At 43.2% G+C, this 17304-nt stretch overlaps 1 protein-coding gene across 1 annotated transcript in view; it reads left to right on the top strand.

The window, feature by feature from the left end:
• CDC73 (cell division cycle 73) overlaps nucleotides 1-17304 on the top strand; it is a 142257-nt gene that overhangs the window by 41021 nt on the left and 83932 nt on the right. The window contains exon 10 of the mRNA XM_067535087.1: nucleotides 6894-6958. Within this exon, the coding sequence (XP_067391188.1) occupies nucleotides 6894-6958 (65 nt within the window). The remainder of the gene's footprint in view (nucleotides 1-6893; nucleotides 6959-17304) is intronic.

The raw sequence follows: 17304 nt of genomic DNA on the forward strand, positions 1-17304 counted from the left end.
AGTAAAGTGAAAAAGTAAATTGTAGATATGTGCAGCATAGTGATTATATATGCACACACACAGTAATCTCACTATTGTAAAAGCAAACAAACTGAATTCTAATGAAATTGATAAGAGCTCTTTTAAATCCAGTACAATCTACAACCAAGAATTCTGAATCTCGTTTCACAAAAAAAAAAGGCCCCCGTCTCTCAATCTGCCTCATGCATAAGCAAGGAGGGTGCAGTTTTCCCATGGAATTAATTAACTCCAAAGAGTAACTGGCTGTCAGCATTCTTGTTCCTATGACTAGGATTGATGGCACTTACTGGAAAATGCTTAATGAACCTTGTGTTTGGGTTGGGCAATCCTGGCGTAGGAACCCAAGGAGCAGCTAACCCTAGAGAGAAGGCTTGAGTTTAGTTTTATCTTGTGAAATCTTACAATGTTAATTAAGACTAATTCTACTAAGGGGGTGAGAGTTTTTTTTTGGTTCTTCACAGTGTAGGAAGTGTTTTAGAACATTATTGGAAAAGCACATGCTTTAAAAAAGTTTCTGAGGTGCTACATTTTCATAGTTTGTACAAAGGCGGAGTACAGAACCTACTGCGAACATAGTCCTCAACCTGAAGCTGGAGTGCTGAGCAACTGTGCAGCTATTCTGCAACACCTGCTGCAGTCTGTGGGGACGGGGTTAAAGGAGAAGAATTCCTTACATTATATATTTTATCACAGCACTTATTTTTAAACATTTCTAGTTCTCTAATACAATGTTGTTAATAAGTAAAACTTTGGATTTCATATTTATCATTGGAAGTTTAATTATCTTATTAAAGATAAGACATCTCAAGGGAGCCTGATTTTTCAGAAGGTGCTGAAGTGCAAATATCATGTTGGGCAGCCAAAATCATTAGTTACTTGTGAAAATCGTGGAATCAGCATATAAATGTTGGGTGAAATTCTAGGGCCTATGATATGCAGGAAGTCATATTAGATTATCATAATGGACCCTTCTCCATTATGATAATCTAATATGACTTCCTGCATATTAGAGGCCCTAGAATTTCACCCAGTGATTATATGCTGAGACCATGATTAAAACTCATTGTTATTAACCTATGAGAATAACAGGAAAACTCACAGAATTTACCGCTATTTCCTTTAAAGCTAACAGCTATAAGGATACCCGAAAGCATTACCTATGCTGTCCTAAATAACCTGTTAAAATACTGGAACTAAATTATATGTACAACTTGCCACAAAAATAGTGTGTGCAGTGATTTTTAGCTGAAGGTTGAAACGAAGCCAACAGAAACAATGACACACTTGTGTGTCTTCACTGGAGCCTATCTATTTGCTCATTTATCAGAGGATCTTGAAACATGAGAAGGGTTTCCTAGTATTAAACTAACAATTACTTCATCAGTATGGCTAAGCATGGATTTAGATTCTTTTAATCTCAATTTTACTACGGTATTATCCATGGCAGACTTAACTAGGAAATTCCTTGCTTATATGGGTTTGTTTCTACCTTGGATATTTCAGTGTGTTGGCTTAATATGGGAATCAGGTTGCTTGTTAACATAAGCAATTTAAAATGTGTAGATTTAAGATAATGGGTTAAAACACTTTAACTTGGCAAGATATGGTAAGTAGACTGCTGACTTACAGCCAAGTTTCTGTATGTCCTGGGATGGATCATTATTCAGAAAGTGGTATCAGTGTGCTCACCTAGCGGGCTCTCCTTACGGTCTCTATGCCAAATAGGACAAGTTTTATTACAGGAATGCTTTAGTCAAGGTAGCTGCGATTGTAAATGAGTTTTTAGATGTTAAGTACTATTCTTTGAGAGAGCAAAGAAGAAATCTATTATACCTGGAGTAAATTGAACTGCTTTAGCAGTCCTGTACTAGACACAGACCAGTGATTGTTCTCAAGCATGCTTTTTTATTATTCCAGCTGTGGGTGAAAGGAGAAAAGTTGTCTCATCTTTAAAATTAAATTGTTGTTATATATCACATTAAACATGTAAGAATGTTTCTTACAGCTCCATCCATCACAAATGGTCTATCTATCCTCACCATGGACAATCATGTTACTTGGCTGTACACCTGGCCAGTTCTATTATCCCCGCCTCAAAACAATTTGAACTGTTAAGGCAAACACACAGCAATTACTTTGCTCAGCCATTATTTCCTCACTTCTGGCTTTGTGACTTTCAAATTGCCAGTGAGCAGCCACACACTCATTAACAATACAAAATTGACTTGCATACTGGATTTTCTCCCTTTCCTCTTACCCTTTACATTTAACTCATTTTAATTTTGACTGAGCACTAAGAAAGTCAGAGAGAATTTCATGCATGTCATCATTTTGATGGCATAGACCACTTCTTTCTAATGTCTAACCTGCTGCATCTATCTTGGCAATATAACAAGCTGTATTTTTGATTCATAACTGCTTCTGAAACAAAGGCAATACCCTGTCTTTGAACAGCACAGCTGGCATCCTTCTCCCGCTTACATCAAGGCTTATCCTTCATTTTGAACACAATGGGCACTTAATTTAGCCAGTGACATGCTTGACCACTGAGCAGTGGCAGGGTGTTCTTTGTTCTTTAGGACACTCAAGTAATAAACTGCTTTAAAAGCAGTGTCTAAATTGTTGTGCACTGACCTTTTAGACTGCTTTACCTGCAGAATTCCTTTCCATCAATCAGATTTTTCAAAGTGGTGTTAGTACATGTGAAAAGTGCTGGAATGATAGCCCTGAAGATTTGCATCATCTTATCTATAGAACATGTTCAGCTGAGGTGGCAGTAATATAAACTTTTCCTCACCGCCCCAACAATGCTTTCTCCCCTGACCTTGGGGGACTACCCACAGAAGTGAGATACTGGCCTTTGTTTCTCTGCTGAGACTGCTATCTAGGTTCCCACACTCAAAAAAAGAATTGCTATCGGAACTGACCCTTTTTGTGATCCCATCTAGTATAAACTGGATAGAGATTTGTTGGACAGCCATCTGATAGCATTCTTTCTGTCATCACAGGCCACAATGTCTTGTTTGCCACACCTAAATGTTTTCCAGTGTTTAACAGAAAGCCTTGCTGTTGGATTTACAATGTAGACGTCAGTCTTTCACCCACCCTTGTAATTTAGCTTCATGTTTAAGTACAGTTGAATTTACACAATAAATCTAATATGCTCAGATTGCCTACTTTTGAACTATACATTTATAAAATAGAGGGGGGAGTCCCAGTTTCTAAGGCTGCTTTTTCAGGTACTAAACAAATTTGTTATCAGAACCAAGTGGTCAATGAGGTTGTACTGTGAATTTATTTCTTGTCTTGTCATGGGGATTTTAAGAGCATGCTGCTGTTTTATAAATGAGTAGTAGCATTTTCTACTAAAATTCTAAATTTTAATTATACACAATGGCCAAGATTTATTTCTTTTGTGCTTAGAATTAAATCTTAATTTAGAAATAAATAGAATCCTACAATCATAAAATGAATGTAATTAATAGTAGAGAATAAGTATGCAAGGCATCCACAGATTTTGATTTGAAGAAATACAGGCTACCGTGTGTCTTCATATTTTTCCAGCTTGGTGTAGGTGAGCTCAGCGATATTTTACATCTGAGTATTAGAAGACTATGAAATTAATATTTGTACATAAAGCTTCAGTTATTATACTCAGGTTGGTATTAAGAGAGGCTGTTAAGAATTCAGTATGAACTTTCAGTTGTAAAGTTATTGAACTGTTTGATATATGATTATAGGATGGGGATTTATAAACAGTCTCTCTTAATATCTGATGTATTTTATACAGTTCAATTATTTTTGTTAATGTAGTTTAGTAACTGCTGCATGGAGCCCTTTGTTTTTTATTTGACTTCTAGTAAATAGGGTTATATTCACCTCTTGTTTGGAGTGAAATTCGGTGTCTGATTTCATTAGCATAGTGGTTCTTAAAACAGATTAGTGGATCACTTCGATATGGTCTAAAGAGCTGATGCCATCAGTCATGAAACATGTATAGCTGAAAAGGAAAGTGGTATCCAGTCTTCGTTTCAGATATGGATGAATCAGCCTTCAACCAGAGCTGCTTTGTGTTCCTAGCAGTGCTCCCTTGTTGTGCTGCTTCTGCCTTTTTGGGTTCCTTCCCGGGAACTCAAGTCTGTTCAGTCTTTTTTTGTCATTTTTTACTTAATGTGGAGAGTAGAAATAAAGAGTATGTATAAAAATTGTGGTGGTGGAATGTAACCAGACTGAAAAACTCACTTCAGCATACTGGGTTATTTTTGCTTTTGGGCCTTCTCCTTTTACATGGAATCAGGTGTGGTGTTTGCTGCAGAATGAGGCTGGGAGAGAAAATGATTCAAGATTTCTCAAATGGTCCACAGTGTGTAAAAATTTGACACGTGCCAGGTTATTGAACCATCTGAAATTACTGATAGGCTATAACATGGGAATTGCTATACCATAATAGACAACGATTCAGTGGTGTTGGGTGAAAAATGAGACCCACTTCAATTTAGGCCTAAGCAGTTTATTTTAGCCGTTATTTTGTACATTTTAAGACAATGCTATTATCACCTATGAATGACATATACATGCAAAAACAGAAAAGGCAAGAAAGGTAACTAATCAAGTTCTCTCTCCTGGGGCCAGAGCGACACTTTTCATATCTCTGATCTCTGCTATGTTCTTCCCTGTGTCGTCTCCGCTCTTGTTGTCAATCACCTATCTTTGCGCAGAATCAGTTTACCAAGTTACCTCATCTGTGTACCTGTCTTATTAAAACATTCTCATGTATGGAGGGGATGGTATGATGAGAGTGCCTGCAGTGGCATGTAGCTGTTCTGTGACTGCTGGCAGCAAATATCTCCAAAGGCCAGTGATGGGATATTAGAGGGGGAGGGCTCTGATTTACTACAGAGAATTCTTTCCCAGGTGTCTGGCTGGTGGGTCTTCCCCACATTTCCAGGGTCTAACTGATTGCCATATTTGGGGTCAGAAAGGAATTGGCAGAGGTCAGATGGGTCAGGTTATATTGGCAGAGGCCCTGGGGGGTTTTTGCCTTCCTCTGCAGCATGGGTCACAGGTCACTTGCAGGTTTAAATTAGTATGGATTCTCTGTAACTAGCAGTATTTAAATCATACTTAAGGACTTCAGGAACTCAGCCAGAGGTTATGGGTTTATTATGAGAGTGGGTGGGCAAGGTTCTGTGGTCTGCTATATGCAAGAGGTCAGACTAGATGATCATGATGGTTCCTTCTGACATTAAAGTCTGAGTCTATTAATTACAATAGCTAACCTAAACTAAAACGTTTTTCCTTATCCTGCTAAAACTTACTTTTATCTGTCTACTTCTGTCATCTGTTTGCTACTGTCCAATCCACTGGCTCTATCCAGTTCTTATTTATAATAGTTGTTCTCTTTACTGGTCCGTTTTTATGGCCTTGAGTTTTTTCTTGTTGGAGGGAAGGTGGCATACCTGGAGCTTGACATCCTGCTTTACTCTGCTGTTTACATGGACCAAAGTTTTTATAAATAAGACACACAAACTAGGTTTTATGATTTACATAGTCCTGAAGCTGTTTCAGCTAAGTTCTGAAATTCTGCATCAGCAGAGACATGCAAAAATTCCTTTGTTTTCTTGTAATACTATATATAATATTGATTTCTCTAGTTGGTATGTATATTTGACTAACAATTTGTGGCACAGTTTTTTAATAGTAGTTACTGTCACATACTCCAGAGGAAGTTATAACTAACCTTTCAATGCATCTCTTGAGGAGTAGTAGGGGAAATTTCTTCCTAATCTTACTGGTGATCGGTTTATGTTCTGAAGAATGAGGATTGATTAGTCATTAACACTTTTATGCTATTAGTGTAACTTCAGTTACTATTGTATTCAAGTAAATGTCTAATCTTTCTTGGTTTATTGCGATTTTAATAGTGTGTACATGCACGTTTATAAAATTAATTTTATCTGGCTTTGAATGTGTACAATGCAGTTCATGAAACTGTATGTTAGGAGTGCAGTTTTTGGTTGCATAATTGGGTCTTCTGCCTCTGTTAGAACTGCATTTAAAATTGACTACTTTTATCCTATTAAAGGTGAACATGCTAGAGTGAATTCATATATCTTATTTTGCTATTGTACTAATTCCAGTTTGTTAAAGTCTCCATCAGGTTTCCTTTGAGTATTCTGCATATGTTGAGTTGTAAAACTAACATGCATGTCAGGATATCAGAACCAAATTTAAGGGCCAAATAATGCACTCACAACTCTTGTTCTCAGGTCTTATTCTTTTTGAGCCACTGTCCTGTTTTACTCTAACAGGAATAAGTGTATGAGGATGTGTATTTAGAGCAGCACAAGCAGCAATGCACTCGTGCAATATTGCAGAGAGATCAGAGGAAGAAAGATGACCAGTCAAACTGGTTTCATAGGCATGGGTAGTGGAGTGTTGTCCATATAGCACTGCTGCTGAACTGCTTATAGGAAAATTGGTTACAGGAAAACAAACATGCAAAAATAGGTATCTGCTCAAAACAAAACACTGTGAGCTATCATGTTTACGAGCCACGTTTTTAACCAGTGTTAAACATAGAGAGAATTCCTGATCCCTACTGAAGTTTTTGGCAGAACTCCCTGGGACCTCAGTGAGACCAAGACTTCACCTAACCAGTCATAGGCTGTGTTTAGAGCCAACCAGGGTAGTAACAGTAACTAATACAGTTAAAAATTAGTGTATGTACAGAGTTAAAACACTGCAGCAGGAAGGCTTATTTCCTCCCAAAAGTGACTGGAAAAGAATTTCCTATTCTAGTAGTTTAAACATAGGCATTGTTCTGACACTTGCATGTGGAATGATTTACAAGAGACTCTTTTGCTTTACAGAGACGGAAGGCTTCAAAATTGACACTATGGGCACCTACCATGGGATGACTTTGAAGTCTGTAACGGTAAGTTAAAAAAAGCATTTCTAAAACGTAGTACGCCTCTGTGATAGCATATATAAATGCTTCAGGTTTACTTTTCCTTTGCCTCTCAACAAAGTTGTGTATTTGTTTGTTAGCAGCATTAATGAGAAATCAACATCTGATTTTAAAACCAGGGAAAAGCACTACTTGTGTATAAATTAAAGAGCTCTTTTTTAAGGTGTTTGTAACCCTGTGTAGAGACTAACACTTTGCCTACACTAGAAAGGATTTGCCAGTATAGCTGTACCAGCAACCCTCCCCAGCGAAGTGCAGATGATACCATCAATAATTCTTTTGCTGGTACTGGCAAGAGTTCTTTTTTTGTTGGTCTAACCGTGCTGCCCTAAGGCTTTTGCTGGCCTAACTGTGTTGGTTAGTGGTGTGGATCCTCTCCCCTTTTCCCCCCAACTGACATAGCGAAACTTTCAACTGTAGAGTTGGAGTATTGTCCCACATCCTACTTTCTGTTTGGATTTAGTTCAGTGGTGGTAGAGTTCACTGAGCACTGCAGTACGTGTTTAAGCTTTTTCTTCCATCTAGCCTGGTCAGATTGACAACCATTTGTACCAAATGGCTTGATTTATCTTTTTAGTGTAGATTGCTCTATATATAGATGAGAAAGCAGATACTTTTAACCAGACTTTTTGTTCATGTGGGTCTTAAAATGTCTATTTGTATGGAAGTTGGTTGAACGTTTTCAAACAATGCTTATAAATAGGACAGATGCTCCAAAACGAACATAAAGGCCTCATTAAGACTTTTGCCATCTGTATACCTATATAAATCTGATGAATAGAAAGCACTAAACATTCTTCCAAATCTGTGCACCTGCTACTAGTGTGTGCTCCTAATTTGAGTATAAAATAATGCCTAGAATCTAAATATCTCAAAACCAATTGGTTCTTGTTTGAATTTTTTTACTTGGTCTAATCAAAATGGTTGTTTGTCATTGCCCTCCTCCAACTGAAAACATTGGCATCCAGTTCATTTTAATATTTAATTTAGGTAATGAATCCATTTGCTGCCAAAAGTCTGCGTTTTAGATTAATCCAAATGCATTGGTGTGTAGAACTGAGGAAAAAAATGTGGCTTCTTTTTCAAGTGCTTGCTCGTGTCCATTCCCTTGTAAGTGTGTGCGCGCCCCGTGCACAGTTACCAGAAACATTTTCCCCTTAGCAGATCCCATAAGGCAGGCTCTGGCGCCCCTTGGAGCCTTGCGCATATGCCACAGTATATGAGGCGCTGCCAGCCCTACGCCCCCTCAGTTCCTTTTTCCCGCCACTGATGATTTTTGCTTGCTTCGGCGAGTGCCTCTTAGCTGTAGCCTTTTGTTTTATAAGTACTTCTTAAGTAGTTGTTTAGATAGTTCTTAGTTACTGTTGTTGTAGTTGATCAGGTAGTGCCATTAGGGACCTCCACCTGGCATCGGGGTATGCTCTGATCTCCGAGCTTTCAGCCTTGTAAATCCTGCCTTTCTGATTAGCGATCCCCACAAAGACTGCTTAAAGTGCCTTGGGGAGTCTCTCATTGAAAGGACAAGTGCTGCATCTGCAAGGCATTCAGACCGAGGACTCAAAAGGACCAAGATATCCATCTGAAGGCCTTGTTAATGGAGGTGCCCTTGAGACCGGCATTGGAGCCGTCCCACTCCCTTTCGGCACCGAGCACCAGGTCAGTGCAGAGTGCGCTGCCGGCACTGACTTCATCGCAGCACCGGGCTTCCTCTTCACCAAAGGAAGAGGCCCAGAAAACAATGCCTGGCAGATGACCGCTTCCCTGTGCAGAAGAGATATAAGGATTCAGGGTTGAGCTCCAGGGCAGCTCAGAGCCAGTGCTCTGAGCAACCCCCGCAGGGGCAGGTTTCACCCGGTACTGTGAGCCCTTCCGCAGAGCGTCCCCCATCTCCGGAGTGTGGAAGGGGACTGCCGGAGGCTCTTCAGGTGGCAACCGATTTGTTGGCCTTGCCCATCCCACACACCCCCTCGGCCCAGATGGAAAGGGCGAGGGGTAGAGCGCCTGCATCGAGAGGAAAACCCCCAATGGGGCCCCTGCAGTGACTGCACACCTCACCGGACCCCCGAGGAGATGGATCCCCCTGAGAGGCTGATCCCCTAGGTCATGTTTCCCGACACCGAGGTGGTCTCCAGGAGCAGATCACCAGTACCGCAGGAGCCAAGACAGCACGAAGTGTCACTCATGATCGCTGGCACCAAGGGCCGTGGCATCGATGAGTCGACACAGGTCCCACTCAGTATTAAGCAGATACTCCCCATCTGGGGCCAAGTACAATTCTAGGTCACCGGCACCGATGAGTTCGCCTGCACATGGGTAGTGCAGAACCGTCACCAGCATCGCGACGCTCACCTAGAGAAGACCCCCACTGGCAGTGGGCTTCGATACTGAGAGGCTCCCAGTCGCCGCTCCTGCTCCTCCTCTTACCATGGGCAGTCCTTCTCACCGAGTCGGTCCAGGCAGCAGACTCGTACTCCCAGCCACTGAGACGTCGGTCAAGGGAGTGCCGGGAAGAGGTGCATATACTGCTCCCCCTCCCCTTGGTACCATGATACAGGGAAACAATTGAGCTCTGGATGATGCTGGTCCCCGGCAGGAGGGTCTGGCGATTCCAGGAAGGGAAAGGACCCAGTGGATCCCCCCACCTAGCCTTCCTGACCTGAAGGACAAGAGCAAGGTCCCTACCTGCCCCCTCAAGAGTGGTCTCAGGGCCAATGGCCACCCCAATGGCAATACTGGAAGCCCTGAGGGTTACAGGTGACCTCGGGACTCTACTCCCTGGTCTCGTCAGTGAAGCAATCAGGGCCCCCAGCACCGCCGGCAGAGGCCCATGATTCCGAGTAGGGAGAGGAGTTGGACCCTATGGAGGGTACATCTGCAGGGCCTCCCATACATTCAGCAGAAGTGCCAGCCTCTCTGGCACCGGGTCAGTCATCCTCTTCCTCTCCAGATGAGGCACTGGAGACAGGCCCATTGGCTCCTCTGGATCACTTCTGAGCACACCAGGAGCTTCTAAAAAGGGTGGCCTCCAACTTCAGGCTGGAGGTGGAAGAGCTGCAGGAACAGACGGATGACCTGTTTAATGTAGTGGCGGCGGCAGTACCGTCCCAATTCACCCTGCTAGTGCACAAAGGGATCCTAAAGCTGGCGTAGGATGTCTGGCAAACTTCATTCCCCTTCCCCCGACCTCGAAGATGGTGGAGAAAAAGTATTACATTCCCTCAAAAGAATTCAAATACTTGTTCACCCACCCAGCGCTGAGCTCCTTAGTAGTGGAGGTGACAAATGAGAGAGACGGGCAGGGTCAGCCTGGCTCAACTCCCAAAAATAAGGACCGCAAGAAACTAGACTTGTTTGGAAGAAAAATTTATTCTACAGCCAACCTCTAGTTCCACATCACCAATCAACAGGTGTTGTTAGGGAAGTATAATTATAATTTGTGGGACTCTCTCAAGCGTTTTGGGGAAGCCGTACCTCCGGATCAGGCCCAGGACTTTTCCACAGTCTCAAAGGAGGGTAAGACAGTGACCAGAGCAGCTTTGCAGGCTGCCTTGACGGCAAGGGCAATGGCCTTGGGGATCTCCATGTGCCATTGCTCATGGCTCCAAGTCGTCCGGTCTCTCCCAGGAGGTGCAGCGGTCCATACAGGATCTACTGTTTGTTGGGGCTGTGTTCTTCTCGGAACAGACGGATGTGAAGCTCTATGGGCTTAGGGACTCTCAGGCAACACTGCGTTCGTTGGGTCTGTACATGCCACAAGCTTCCAGGAGGTGGCTTCGGCCCCAGCAGAGCCAGCAGCAGCCCAGGTTCCCAGGCACAGCGCTTCAGGACCTGCAGGAGGGGAGGAGAGAGGCGCTCAGGCAGTCAGCAGCACTCATTTTGATGGTGCGCAAGAGGACAGCATACCAGCCTTGCACCTGGATCCTGCATCCCTACCTTTCTTAAACTGTCCTTTCCTTCTGGCCTGGACCCATATAACATCGGACTGCTGGGTCCTGGACAACATTGGAACGGGCTGTACCCTCCAATTTTCCTCTCCTCCTCCCTGCACCTTCCCGTCCCTCTTCAGGGACCCCTCTCACAAGCAAATCCTCCTACAAGAGGTGCGCAATATTTTCATACTGGGAGCTGTAGAGGAGGTCCCGAAGGATATGAGAGGACGAGGTTTCTACTCCCGATATTTCCTCATCCCAAAGGCCAAAGGGGGTCTCCGGCCCATTCTGGACCTGCGGGGCCTAAACAGATACATCAGAAGGCAAAAATTTCCCATTGTTTCTCTGGTCCCTATTATCCCATCCCTGGATTCAGGAGACTGGTGTGCTGCCCTCGATTTGAAAGACGCATATTTTCACATACAATCTTTCTGGTTCACATAAGATTACTCAGGTTCATGGTGGGGGGTTCCCACTACCAGTTTACAGCCCTCCCGTTTGGCCTATCGTCAGCCCCGAGGGTGTTCACAAAGTGCATGGCAGTGGTGACTGCTTATCTCAGGTGTTGAGGGGTGGAGTTCTACCCATATCTGGATGACTGGTTAATCAGAGGCAGGTCGAAGGCTCAGGCCCAAGCCAGTCTGGACCTTGTGCAAGCCACCTGTCACAGGCGAGGCCTCCTAGTAAACAAGCGAAGTCTACTCTAGTGCCTGTGCAAAGGATAGAGTATATCGGGTCAGTTCTCGACTTGATTCAGGCCAGAGCGTTCCTGCCACACGCCCAGTTCAAGGCCATGTCCAGCCTCATCAGGAACCTCCGTGCCTGCCCCCTTACCACAATGTGAGTCTGCTTGCAGCTACTGGGCCATATGGCAGCATGCACCTATGTGCTCTGCCACGCTCACCTGAAGCTCAGACTGCTTCAGCTATGGCTGGCCTTGGCTTATGCCCCAAGCAGACACCCCATGGACAGTGTTGTCATGGAGCCCTCACAGGTCCTGGCCTCCCTAGGGTGGTGGTTGGATCCCCAAATGGAGATGGAGGGAAAGCCCTTTGCAGATAGGTGCCCCGCAATGACTCTAGTGTCAGATGCTTTGGACCTGGGCTGGGGGGCGCACATCAGCTCTGGTCACAGTCCCCAGAGGACCTGGTTGGAAGAGGACCAGAGGCTCCACATAAACATCAGGGAGCTCCGAGCGATCCGCCTAGCATGCGCGGTGTTCCTTCCCTTCTTGAAAGGCAAGGTGATTCAAGTCCTAACGGACAACATTGCTGCAATATATTATATCAACAGACAGGGTGGGGCTCGTTCCTCAGCCCTCTGTCTGGAGGCATGGGTCTTTGAAATTTGGTGATAGGCCACAATTTTCACCTGGTGACCTCTCATCTCCCTGATATAAAGAATGCCACAGCGGACCGCCTCGGCAGGTCCTTTGTACCTTCTCACGAGTGGTCTCGCCACCCGTAAGTTGCCAACATGATCTTCCGGAGCTGGGAGTTTCCCCACGTGGATCTCTTCACCTCCAAGGTCAAGAAGAAGTGCAGCCAGTTCTGCTCCTTTCAAGGGCGGGACGAAGGGGACCATGTCAGATACTTTCCTCATTCCCTGGTTGAGTGGGCTGCTGTACACCTTCCCTCCTATTAGAAGGTCCTATTAGAGATTAAGAAAGACAAGGCGAGGATCATCCTTATTGCACCCGAGTGGCCCAGGCAGCACTGGTTCACGACGCTCCTGGAGCTGTCAGTCGCCCCTCTCCTGGAGCTACCATGGTGGCACAACCTACTTTCCCAGGACCAGGGGCGCTTTTTGTACCCGGACCTGGAGTCCCTCCACTTGACAGTGTGGAGGCTGAATGGCTGAGCTTGGAGGAACAAGCTTGCTCGTCTCAGGTGCAGACTGTGCTGATAAGTAGCAGGAAGCTCTCCACGAGGGCATCATATTTGGCCAAGGGGGAGAGAGGTTCATTGCTGGGCCACAGTGCAGCAGGTTGGCACCAAGCGCCAATCCAAGTGGTCCTAGACTACCTGTTGCATCTTAAGCTTCAGGGTGTAGCTACTGCCTCGCTAAAGGTGCATCTGGCTGCCATCTCAGCATTCTATCCCCCAATTCATAGGAGATCAGTTTTTTCCCATGCCATGGCAGCGAGATTTCTGAAGAGCATAGAAAAGCTCTACCTGCAGGTCAGGGATCCTGTATTGCCCTGGGACCTGAATTTGGTTCTCTCTAGGCTCACGAGGGCGCTATTCAAGCCCATGGCAACTTGCCCACTGCTGCTGCTGTCATGGAAGGTGGCCTTCTTAGTAGCTATCCCATTGGCTAGGAGAGTGTCTGAAATCAGGGCATTCACCTCGGAGCCACCCTATATGATTTTTTTATAAAGGTAAGGTCCAGCTGAGGCCTTACCTGACCTTCCTGCTCAAGGTAGTATCACAATTCCACACCAACCAGGACATTTCCTGCCAGTGTTTTTTCCGACGGTGCACGCTTCCGAAGAGGAAAAGAGATGGCATATGTTGGATGTACGTAGACCCCTGGCTTTCTACTTGAAGAGGACGAAGCCATTCCATAAGTCCACGCAGTTGTTCATCGCGAAGGATGAAAGGCTTATCTGTCTCATTGCAGTGAATCTCCTCCTGGATAACTGCCTGCATATGCTTCTGCTACGAGCAGGCAAAGGTTCCGCTTCTGGCCAACGTCAAAGCTCACTCCACCAGAGAGCACAAATCTTCTGTAGCATTTTTGGCACGGGTGCTTATGCAGGACATGTGCAAAGCTGCTACATGGTCATTGGTTGATACCTTTACGTCCCATTGTGCAACAGGCTAGGGATGACACCAGATTCGGTAGGGCAGTGTTGCAGTCAACTGTGAATGCCGAACCCGCCTCCAAGGTACTGCTTGCAAGTCATCTAAAATGGAATGGACATGAGCAAGCACTTGAAGAAAAGACGGTTACTTACCTTGTTCTTTAAGATGTGTTGCTCATGTCCATTCCATGACCTGCCCTCCATCCCCACTGTCAGTTGATGGCTAGAAGGAACTGAGAGGGGGTAGGGCCAGCAGCGCTTTCAATGCCACAGCATGTGCACGGGGCTCCAGGAGATGCCTGAGCCAACCCTATGGGATACGCTAAGGGGAAAAAGTTTCCAGTAACCATGCACGGGGCGTGCACGCACCTACAATGGAATGGACATGAGCAACACATCTCGAAGAACAACAGGTACAAGGTTGTTGTCCAGTTTTTTCCCGTTGGCTTCTTACTATTAAAAACTTGGAGTTTCTCCTAGTCTGCCTCTCCCACCTGCTGTCATCTTCCTATACTGTAACTGCTTTGCATTGATTTATATGAAACTCTCAAGTATAAATATATTGCAACTGAAGAAACTTTTCTCTGGATTATCACAGATATTTGAGAGACTCTTGGATACCTGCATTTTTATACAAATAAACAAAAGTACATTTTAACTGCTGTCTTTGTTGGTGTTGAGAACTCCCATTAGCATTCAAAATTTGTAACAAAACAGATTGTGAGTAGCGGGCTCTTTTGAAGCAATGTCAGCTAAAATAACCTGTGCTGCTGTTTGTTCTTCCCTGGGTATGGGAATATTTAAAGTTACTTTAAAGAGAACTGACTTTCTTGAATGAATTCTTATTGCTAAACCATGAAGTTTATAATTTCTGTTGGTGAAATGTTTATAGTTATATAACTTCCTCAGGAGTGATTTGTTCTCTTACCTGCCACATCTCCCCATTTTACTGGGATGGCTGTGATTAAGGAACCAGTAAACTAGTGGTATCAGCATTATGCTATTTAGTTACTCAGCCGTTGATACTGTGAAATGGACAGCACCTTCATTGTGTCTTAGAAACATATGATAGACCTTCCATCCTACCTGCAGGTTTCATTTCAAACCATAATCTCATGTACAGGTTTAATTTTTTTTTTCCATTTTAAAATGGGAATGCTCACTGTCAAGGCAATTAGATAAGGAGCTGTAGGGTCAGTGGAAACATGAATATGGAAGATGATCATCCTGGTAGTCCTACTCCTATGTCATGTATACAGCGTGGGATGATACTTGGCATTTGTTCACCCAGTGAATGCTGAGGAAGAATTTTCCACGTTTTTACGCTTGTATTCTTAAGAGCACAAACATACTGGTTTAAAATGGACACACATAAAACGTTACCTCTTGCTTTTTTTTAAATCTGACCTTGTTAAAGGAAAGATGCTCAGCTGAAAGTCAAACTATTGCCATCTAGCGGAAACCTAAACAACAGTTTGACCTTTACCTTTCATTATACATAATGAAACTGAATTCTGGACTAATAGTATTGCTGGAACTGGAAAACATAAAGCCCTTAGCTGTCACCACAGCTTGATGTGGTTGTAAAGGTCAGCACAAATGAGCTGTCTGCAGGCTCGTCTCAGAATATTGGAGTAATGAGGAGTTGCTTGTGATTTGCATGTACAATAAAGTTGGCTTTTGTAGACTTATGCTTTGGTAATGATGTTTATGTGCTCTGTATTGACCATGCATACATACAAAAAGTACTTACTTCCCCGGAACAAAGATGTGGTTTAGTCCATGTGGCCTAAATTTTTACCTCTAGCTGACTTCCATGCCACTGTATTTTTCTTCTCCTGTGCCCCGGTTTTCCTCCTTCCCTTCACGTAGGTGTATTGGCACACTGTATAATCCTGTATCACATCTTCTCTTGCAAGGATAACGTTCCCATTAACTGGAGTGGAAAGGGTCTATACAGGGACTCCTTATCAATATCACCACCTGAAATGTGGTTTTCAGTTTTTGAATAAGCAGATTAGAGCTGCATGTTTATTTTCATAGTGGATGTAATAGATTCTACTTTTTGCTTTTCCTAGATTCTAGGAAACTGGATGTTTTTAATACTTCTGTTTTTCCTTTGGAAATCACAGCCTGTGAAGCACAGAGGATCTTTGTTTTTGTTATTTTGACTGCTGGTATTGGAGATTGTCATTGGAGGTCATATTCAGCTACACCCATTGTTAATACTCCTCTCCCTTACCAAAGATCTACCCACAGGTTGGAAACCTCTGCCAGAAGGCATGAATTTGATTCCCTAAGGCTGGCATGCTAGGGGTCTGTGGGGTTAGGGGAAGAAGTGCAACATTATGTGTGCACACAGTCTTTACATGAAAGACTTGGATAATTGAGGTACTCCTGTATAACTAAATCATAAGATGCTGGTCAATTAATTACAAAGAATTATTCAGAGGAAATTAGAGAACAGAAGGTATCTCGGTAAAAGAATAAATGCATGTCTAAATCCAAATATTCAGTGTGATTTAGGACTAGAGTGGTGTAGAAATGAAAATATGTAATTGAATTTTCATTGGATACGTGGTTTTAAAAATCCACAAATTAAATTAAAACTACTACTTCCAGGTATTGCTCTGCAGAAGAGGCCAGCCAGCATGATGCAAGCTCTCATGCTGTTGCTGCCCATCAAAAAGGCAAGCTGCAGAGCTTCCCAGCAGTGCAAAACCAATTAGACGTGACTATGCTGTTAGCCTCTCGTTTGCGAAATAAACAATTTTACAGGATTTTCAAAAATATAATAAAAAAGATACAAATCCAACCACATGAAATTTTTATACAATTTTTAGCTTGGACCTAGAGGGTAATTCAAGGTGTTTTTAATTTTAGTTTTAAAATTAGAATTGTGCCCTGTGCAAGATTGCTTGCATGTGCGTGGATTACATGTAGGTAAATTAACCCATTTGCTGCTTGCAGATATTTAAAACTGCATGAGAAGCATTTGGTGGTATTCTGTGTTTGGTACTAATCTTGCTTTTATCTATTTCTTATACATGGGTAAATTGTAACATCTTCTTCAGATTTATTTTTTAAAGTTAGTATTTAGTGCTAGAAAAGGAACAGCTACTTTCAAAACTATTAGCATGTGGGTGACGAAGATTTTTATATTCTGAAATGGGTTGTGACAACGGGGGAGGGAGACTGGAAGAAGAGGCCATTAAACAATAGATGCTTTGCTGACTTCTTACTGAAATTAATCACAGTTGGCATGCAATCTCTACATAACAAACTGGTAATTTATTCTCTGTAGAAGTATAACCTCAGTCCAGTCTCTCTCTATGTGGTGAACTGTGTTCTGTTTGTGGACATAATGGTAACTTGTTTTGCAACTGTAAACTGTAGCATTTTTTGTTCTGGGTTAGTCAAGTTTAACCATAAAAACAGGAAGAAACCAATCATTGAGATGGCAGAATGGTATTTAAAGGTGCATGGTCATATAGGTCAGGCCCATAGCATAGGTTTTAGCTATCTTTTAAAAAATGAAAACATAACCTAGGGAAAAAAATTTTTCTTTGTTTAAATGT

The sequence above is a fragment of the Emydura macquarii genome, unplaced genomic scaffold, assembly GCF_026122565.2.
Source record: "Emydura macquarii macquarii isolate MOO-44397 ecotype Brisbane River unplaced genomic scaffold, CSIRO-AGI_Emac_v2 contig_3477, whole genome shotgun sequence".
Classification (NCBI taxonomy): domain Eukaryota; kingdom Metazoa; phylum Chordata; order Testudines; family Chelidae; genus Emydura; species Emydura macquarii.